This window comes from Narcine bancroftii, unplaced genomic scaffold, assembly GCF_036971445.1.
Source record: "Narcine bancroftii isolate sNarBan1 unplaced genomic scaffold, sNarBan1.hap1 Scaffold_165, whole genome shotgun sequence".
Classification (NCBI taxonomy): Eukaryota; Metazoa; Chordata; class Chondrichthyes; order Torpediniformes; family Narcinidae; genus Narcine; species Narcine bancroftii.
The window spans coordinates 1,450,521-1,459,244 of NW_027211900.1; the positions used below are offsets into that span (position 1 = coordinate 1,450,521).

Below are 8,724 nucleotides of genomic sequence, written 5' to 3' on the forward strand. Positions count from 1 at the left end.
GTGAGATTCCCACAGTGTAAACTTGTTATGTGGGTGTGTTTCACAGTGTTACCTTGTAATATTGCTAAATTCGATATTGAACATGTTATGTTAGTGAGTTCCTCAATGAAACATGTTCTGGTGTGTGTGTTCCACAGTGTAACCGTGTTATTTTGGAGAGTTCCACAGTATAATTTTGGGTATTTAGGGCATCCCATATTGTAAACTTTATGTTAGTGAGTGTGATATAGAGAATTTAGGTTAAAAAGACTTAAGTTAAAATGTGATGATTAATCATAAACAGAGAAGCCAGAACGGACAGAGAGTTTACTAGCAGTCAAGGACAGAAGGATCTGCTGAATATGTTTTTTTAAACCTATCTTTTCATGGTCATAGTGAGAGACATGCAGGAGACAAAGGATTGATAAGAAGTGTGAGAAACAGAATTCAGTGAATGTAGAGTTCACAGCGTACGTAACGAACGTGATAATTAATAATGCAGTTATACTTAGAATGTTTTTGTAATACTAACCAATTAAAACAGTATTAATAAGAAGGGGAAGGGCAAATAATAAAGGTATAAAAATCAATGCACTGTATGTATCGGGGCTTAACTGGTGAGAAACCAGTTGAGTCCAACTCTGCAGACTTGTAAATAAAGCTTGTCGTGTCATCAGTTTTAAAGAGACTCATGTGTGAGAAGTTTTATTTCTGACAAATGGGGGCTCGTCCGGGATCCACACTCCGGCCGTGAGGGGAGGCGAGAAGAGGGACATCGGAGGCGGTGCACCCCGCTGAGTTCAGCGGCTCCTAGTCCCTTGCTCGTCGCTTCGGGCGGCTTGAGCGAGTGGTATCCGGACAGGGTGACACGACAAGACGGAGAGGAGAAGGGTGACGGTTCAATCCCCGGGAAGACACCGGTAAGTGACGACTTACGATTGTGGTGTGGGGATTGGGTAACAGGTGTAACGGGATACACCTGTTTGGATAAAAACCTAACGGAATAGATTAAGTATAGATCTTTTGTCGTTGTGTGAGGACCCTGTCGCGGGACTCTAGGATAGACCCCAGGGAAACCTCGGCGGTAACCGAAGGAGGGACAGCACCTCCGACGAAGTGCCGAGAAGAGAGGGGTCAACCCCAGGAAAACCTCAGCGGTAACCGAAGGAGGGACAGCACCTCCGACGAGGCGTCTGAGAGGAAGGGAGTAGGGTCCAGAGCGAGAGGGTCCTCAGCAACGATAAACAGATCTAGGTGGGAAAATGGGAGGATCAAAATCTAAGGGCTCGTCTGAAAATTCAGGACAATTCCTGGGAGTACACCTTGACAGCCCTTTGGGGAGAATGTTTGAAAATTGGGATAGTAAAAGATATCGGGACAAAAACAAGAAAAAGATGGTCCAGTATTGTCTCCTTTGGTCAAAACAACCTATTAAAGGTTCCTCGGTCTGGTGGCCGAAATTTGGATCTGATGAGGATTGGGTTAGACAAGCATTAAACATATATGTAAATTCGAGACAAAAGGTGAATCAAGAAGAGTCAGCATATGCATTTTGTTGGGTTCCCTGGCCAGGATCCTTAACAGAATGTTTTAAATTGAGAGTGGCAGGAGAAAAGAAATGGGAACCTCTGGACAACCTTCCCCCTCCTTATATTCCCCCGGTGCCTACTGCGCCCGAGGAAAGCTTATTACCGGAGGGGAAAGGTGATGAATCTGATTGCCCCGAAGGGGGCCGGGATAAAAAGGATGAATTAAGGGAGTCGGACCCTAAACTTCCACCGGTAAACCGACCCTGGACAAGATCCCAGACTGGTCCAGGACCATCAAAGTTTTCAATAAACCTAAATCCCCTGAGAGAAGTTCCTATGGGAGGACCGGGAGGGGGAACGGGATATGTGAATGTTCCCCTAACTAGTACAGAGGTGCGGGGATTTAAGAAAGAAATGAAAAAGTTATTGGAAGATCCTATAGGACTGGCTGAACAGCTTGACCAATTCTTGGGACCAAACACATATACGTGGGAAGAGATGCAGGCAATAATGGGAACATTATTTTCACCCCAGGAGAGGCAGATGATTCGACGGGCTGCCCTCCTCATGTGGGAATATGAACAACCTGGGGACCCTAGACCCCATGAACAAAAATATCCCTTAAATGAACCCAGGTGGGACAAACGAACACCCGAGGGATTGGCAAGTATGAGACAATATAGAGAGTGGACAATTAAAGGGATACGGGAGGCTGTGCCAAAGGGTCACAATTTTACCAAGGCATTTGGGAACCACCAGGGGAAAGACGAGTCCCCTACTGATTTTTTGGAGAGGGTGAGAAAGAATGTCCAACAGTATGCTGGTGTGGACCCTAGTACACCAATGGGTGAACAGCTTATTCGAATTGAATTTGTTTCCAAATCATGGCAAGACATTAGAAAGAAACTAGAAAAGGAGGAGGACTGGAGTGAAAAACCCCTAAGTGAACTGTTAAAAAAGGCACAAAAAGTATATGTGCAGAGAGAAGAAGAAGATCAAAAGAAGGCGACAAAGGTTATGGTACAGACTATCCGACAGATGAATGCTGAATCCAGAGGGGAAAGAAAACAAAACCTTCCTCTAAACAATCCAAAATATCCAAGAGAGGGAAGACCCCGGAGATTCGTTAAGTGCTATTACTGCAATGAGGAAGGACACTTTAAGAGGGAATGCCCCCGATACAAGAGGGAATTGCGTGCCCTCGAACTTATGGAAGAAGATTAGGGGTGTCAGGGGTTCCAAATGTTAGGGACCAAATATAAGAGGGAACCCCTGGTAAAACTAAAAATTGGTCCCAAGGGAGAAGAGGTGGTGTTTATGGTGGACACAGGAGCGGAACGAAGTAGTGTAATAACTGTGCCAATCGGAACTGAGCCTATAAAAAGTAATTTGACAATTTCTGGGATAGAAGGAGCTCCCAGAATGGTATCAATAATTCCCCAAGTAACAGTGAAACTGGAAGAAAGAGAAGGGGTACAAGACCTCTTGTTATTACCTTTGGCTGGATTTAACCTCCTAGGAAGGGACTTACAGGCTCTCCTAGGTTTGGGTGCTCTCCCTGTGGACGGAGAAGTGCGAGTCCACCTCTGCGCTTTAAAGGAAGAGAATGAACGGCAGATTGACGAGAGAGTCTGGTATAAGGAGGGAAATCGAGGAGGTCTGGACATCCCACCTTTACATGTCACATTAATACCAGGTCATCAGCCGGTAAGGAAACGTCAGTATCCTATTTCTTTGGAAGGGAGAAAAGGGCTACAACCGGTAATTGAGACTTTAATACGAGACGGACTATTAGAAGAATGCATGTCACCTTATAACACCCCTATACTCCCAGTAAAAAAGTCAGATGGATCCTATCGCCTAGTTCAGGATCTAAGAAGTTTGAATGCTATTGTTCAGACCCGCCACCCAGTGGTACCTAATCCCTATACTATTATGAGTCGGATTCCCCCAGACCATGAGTGGTTTAGTGTTATCGACTTGAAGGATGCCTTCTGGACTTGTCCGTTAGAAGAGGAAAGTAGAGATATGTTTGCGTTTGAATGGGAAAATCCATGGACAGGTAGACGGAGACAGTTTCGGTGGACTGTATTGCCCCAAGGGTTCACTGAATCTCCAAACCTGTTTGGACAAATGCTAGAACAAATCCTGATGGACTATCCACAATCTGATGATTCCCAACTAATGCAGTATGTGGATGATTTACTATTATCAGGACCCAAGGAACAAGAAATGAGGAGAGAGACCATTAGACTCTTGAATTATCTGGGGAAAAAGGGTCTACGAGTGTCCAGAAACAAGTTACAGTTTGTTGAGAAAACTGTGATATATCTGGGACACCAGATAAGTAAAGGACAGAAACGGATTACCCCTGAACGAATTGCGGGAATCACTAGAATGCCTTTACCCCGTAATAAGAAGGAAATAAGACAATTCCTGGGACTCTTAGGATACTGTAGGTTATGGATAGAGGACTACTCAGCTTTGGTGAAGTTTATGTATGATAAACTGACAAATGAAAATGACTATCCATTGAAATGGACCCAGGAGGAGGAGGGATGGTTCGAGGACTTGAAACATCGCCTAACACGAGCCCCAGTGCTCACTCTGCCCTCTTTAAAACAGCCCTTCCAGCTATTTGTCACTCATAACCAAGGAACAGCTGTGGGAGTTTTAACACAAGAAAAAGGCGGTCAGCGACACCCAGTAGCTTTCCTTTCCAAAATGATGGACCCAGTGTCTCGCGGATGGCCGACGTGTATCCAGGGAGTAGCGGCTGCTGCTCTGTTGGTAGAGGAAGCACGTAAACTTACTTTTGGAGGAAAGATGACTGTGTACACCTCCCATTCTGTAAGTGTTTTATTAACACAAACTGCCCATCGATGGCTGACTGATTCTCGCATATTAAAGTATGAAACCATTTTAATGGTTGGAGAAGATTTACAGTTTGCAAAAATTAATAGCTGCAACCCAGCTCAATTTTTATACGGCAGTGAAACAGAGAAAGAGGTGGAGCATGACTGTGTCGAGTTGACAGATCTTCAGACCAAGACCCGAGAAGACCTTTGCGATACTCCGCTGGGAGAAGGATATGAATTCTACATTGACGGCTCCGCCAGATGTGTTGACGGAATGAGAAGAAATGGGTATGCTATAATAGAAGGAAATACTTGGAAAGTAGTAGAATCCACGAGACTACCCGGAAGCTGGTCAGCACAATCCTGTGAACTATATGCCTTGCAGAGAGCCCTCAAAATACTGGCAAAGAAAATTGGAACAATTTACACAGATTCCAAATACGCATACGGGGTAGTGCATACCTTTGGTAAGATCTGGAAGGAGCGTGGTCTAATTACATCAAGAGGAAAGGAATTGGCACACGAACAGATGATTACTCTGACTCTAGAAGCCTTAACATTACCCCAAGAAATAGCAGTGGTCTACATACCAAGCCATCAAAGGGGAGATAACCCGACAGCAATTGGAAACAGACTGGCTGATGAAGAAGCCAAAAGAGCAGCCATGCAACAAGAAGTCCGTTTGCTGACTTTAATCCCAATAAGGCAAGGCATAAAGACAGCTCCCATTTTCACTGCTAAGGAAGAAAAGAACATGGATTGCTGGGCGCAAGCCAGTTACCTGATGGAACATGGAAAACACCAGATGGAAGAATTGTTCTAAATAAAGAAATAACTCGCAATATTTTAAAACACCTGCATCAACAGAGCCACTGGGGCACCCAAGCCTTATGTGACACAGTGCTTCGAGAATATGTGTGTAAGGGAATCTACACCTTGGCCCAACAAGAGGTGCAAAATTGTTACCTATGCACAAAAATTAATAAGAAGATAATGAGGACAGGGACCATGGGAGGTCAACCATTAGCCATACGCCCTTTTCAACGTATCCAGATCGACTTCACAGAGTTACCTCAAGTTCAAAGATGGAAATATCTGTTGGTGATAATAGATCACTTTACCCGATGGGTAGAAGCCTTCCCAACAATAAATACTACAGCCTCTACAGTAGCTCGCCTCCTCCTAGAGCAGATAATCCCCAGATATGGTATAATGGATTCTATAGACTCAGACAGGGGTCCACATTTTTCTTCAAAAATCCAGCAATTGATTTGTGATGCATTACAGGTCTCTTGGAAATTACATACCCCTTGGCATCCACAAAGCTCAGGGAAGGTCGAACGTATGAATGGAACACTAAAAATCCAATTGACAAAGTTAATGGTGGAAACTAAAATGCCTTGGATAAAGTGTCTGCCCCTAGCCTTATTGAGAATTCGTACTGCCCCACGAAAAGATGTAGGGCTGTCCCCTTATGAAATGATGTTTGGGCTTCCCTTCTGGAGTACAGTTGAGGGGTGTCCCACCTTGGGGGAAGGGGATATATTTGTTAGGAACTATTTACAGGCACTGTCACGCTCTCTTACAGATTTACGAAAGAGAGGACTATTGGCACAAACACCGCCTCTAGACTTTTCTTTACACAAAGTGGAACCAGGAGACTGGATTCTTATCAAGACCTGGAAGACTGAAAAACTCCAGCCCCAGTGGGAAGGTCCATACCAAGTTCTCTTAACTACAGAAGCTGCAGCACGAACAAGAGAGAAGGGGTGGACACACGCATCCAGATTTAAGGGACCTGTAGAGGCGCCACAGGACCCTGATACGAACTCAGATTGGACTTGTATTCCTGGAGAAAAACCTCTTACCTTACGATTTCGTAAAAAGACTTAATTCACAATGTTATTGTTATGTTCTTTGATTTTTCTTAGTTTGCCTATGTCTTTATCAGGTGTGAAATGTAAGAAATGCAGAGATACAGTGGTCCTGTTTCAGGACCACATTTGGGGAAGAAAGGAAGGTAATTTCATTTCCCATACCTCAGTTCCTGAGAAATGCTGGGCAGAAAATACCACCCAACATCCATATACCCCTTGTGTGGAAAAAGAAGGAAATAATATGGGTCATTATATACAGATTCCTAATACCACTCCTTTCCCTCTTAACGGTTGGAAAGGTGACTCAAGCCCACCATGCCCTGATGGACTCTGGTTTTGCATACACCAACGTACTGTTCCAATGAGAAGTTACACTCCACACTCGAGATTGCCTGTCCCTTTAAGACAGCCGGACTTAGTTCGAGTCCATCCAAATAACCATGTAAGTTTCAGTAATGTAATTGGGGGAGATAACCTTTTTGTAGATCTGGCAACTAAAATTGCAGGAACTTTTAATGTAACTAATTGTTGGGTCTGCGGGGGTCCACGGATGTCAGAACAATGGCCTTGGTGGGGAGAACCTCTCAATTCATTGACCATGATTTCCCGCATTTGGACAACTAACCGAACGAGATCAAGAGAAACCTGGTCTCTCTCTAACGTCCCCTCTGGTTTTTATTGTCTCTCACGAGCTGGCAAATACCCAGTAGGAGAAAGTCCCTGCAAGGCTGTATGGATTCGCATTTCGCCTGGTGTTTTCACTTGGTTTCCTAAACCTCAGACTTGGTTCTTATCCACTGTTTTTAAAACTAATTGCCTACCCCTGTCTAATAGCAGTATTCAGTTTTGGAATTGTACCACTTCCACCATCACAGGACCATACCAATCAAATCCTGTTCTTAAAAGAGTTTGGGAAAGGGGGTATGGAGTATCCCCAAATGGATTATTCTGGGTATGTGGTAATAAAGCTTATACTCGTCTTCCCTCACAGTGGAGTGGAACTTGTTTCCTAGGAATAATCCGCCCAGAATTTTTCCTTCTACCCCAGGATCACGGTCATAAATTAGGCGTGAAGGTCTTTGATACATTACATCGTGAACCCCGCTCTACCACGGTACATTTGGGAGAATGGAGAGATGATTGGCCTCCAGAGCGCATAATTCAATATTATGGTCCCGCTACATGGGCTCAAGATGGATCTTGGGGTTATCGTACTCCTATATATATGTTAAATCGCATAATTCGCTTACAAGCAGTGCTTGAAATTGTTACAAATCAAACAGCTATAGCCCTGCAATTACTTGCATCCCAGCAAGGTCAAATGCGCTCTGCTATATATCAGAACCGTCTAGCCCTAGACTATCTCCTAGCCACGGAAGGAGGTGTATGTGGCAAACTTAATTTGACTAACTGCTGCTTACAGATTGATGATAATGGAAAAGCCGTTCGTAAAATCGCTGATAATATTCGAACATTGTCCCATGTACCGGTTCAAACCTGGCATCCTTTCCCACAATTTAATTGGATGGACAAATGGTTTGGAGGAACCTGGTGGCGTACCTTCTTGTGGGTCATCGGAGGTATTTTATTCCTCCTACTTATTTTGCCCTGTATTATTCCCTGTCTACGCAGCCTGGTGATTTCCATGGTCGAACAAGCTATGCAACCAGGGGGGATGGGAGACCCTGTAAGACTTTTATTTCAGCGTGAGATTAATGTATCATAAAACATTTCTCTTCCCTAGCTTAGAATCCCCATTCATATCTATACATATATTCAACACATTTTAAAGAGAGAAAGGGGTGGATTGTGATATAGAGAATTTAGGTTAAAAAGACTTAAGTTAAAATGTGATGATTAATCATAAACAGGGAAGCCAGAACGGACAGAGAGTTTACTAGCAGTCAAGGACAGAAGGATCTGCTGAATATGTTTTTTTAAACCTATCTTTTCATGGTCATAGTGAGAGACATGCAGGAGACAAAGGATTGATAAGAAGTGTGAGAAACAGAATTCAGTGAATGTAGAGTTCACAGCGTACGTAACGAACGTGATAATTAATAATGCAGTTATACTTAGAATGTTTTTGTAATACTAACCAATTAAAACAGTATTAATAAGAAGGGGAAGGGCAAATAATAAAGGTATAAAAATCAATGCACTGTATGTATCGGGACTTAACTGGTGAGAAACCATTTGAGTCCAACTCTGCAGACTTGTAAATAAAGCTTGTCGTGTCATCAGTTTTAAAGAGACTCGTGTGAGAAGTTTTATTTCTGACAGTGAGTCCCACAGTGTAAATTTGTTACGTGAGTAATTTTCACAGTGTGACCTTATTATGTTAGTCCCACAAGTTGTCCTTATTATGTGAGAAATTCCCACAGAGTAAACTTGTAATGTCAGTGAGTTTGAAAGTGTGACATTGTTATAGAAGTGATTTCCAGTGTCAACCTTTCTACTTAGTGAGTCTCAGGGTGTAAC

The 8,724-nt window shown here is 43.4% G+C and overlaps 1 protein-coding gene across 1 annotated transcript; it reads left to right on the top strand.

The window, feature by feature from the left end:
* Positions 1–256: 256 nt before the first annotated feature.
* On the top strand, positions 257–8,494 carry LOC138750538 (endogenous retrovirus group 3 member 1 Env polyprotein-like). Its single transcript, XM_069912629.1, has 2 exons — positions 257–899; positions 5,955–8,494. Exon 2 carries the CDS (start codon positions 6,266–6,268, stop codon positions 7,967–7,969), a length of 1,704 nt encoding a protein of 567 aa, XP_069768730.1. The 5' UTR covers positions 257–899; positions 5,955–6,265; the 3' UTR covers positions 7,970–8,494.
* The last annotated feature ends 230 nt before the right edge of the window (positions 8,495–8,724 follow it).

Coding starts and splice junctions, on each gene's coding strand:
- LOC138750538 (XM_069912629.1), top strand. CDS start 6,266: ATGTTATTGTTATGTTCTTTGATTTTTCTTAGTTTGCCTATGTCTTTA.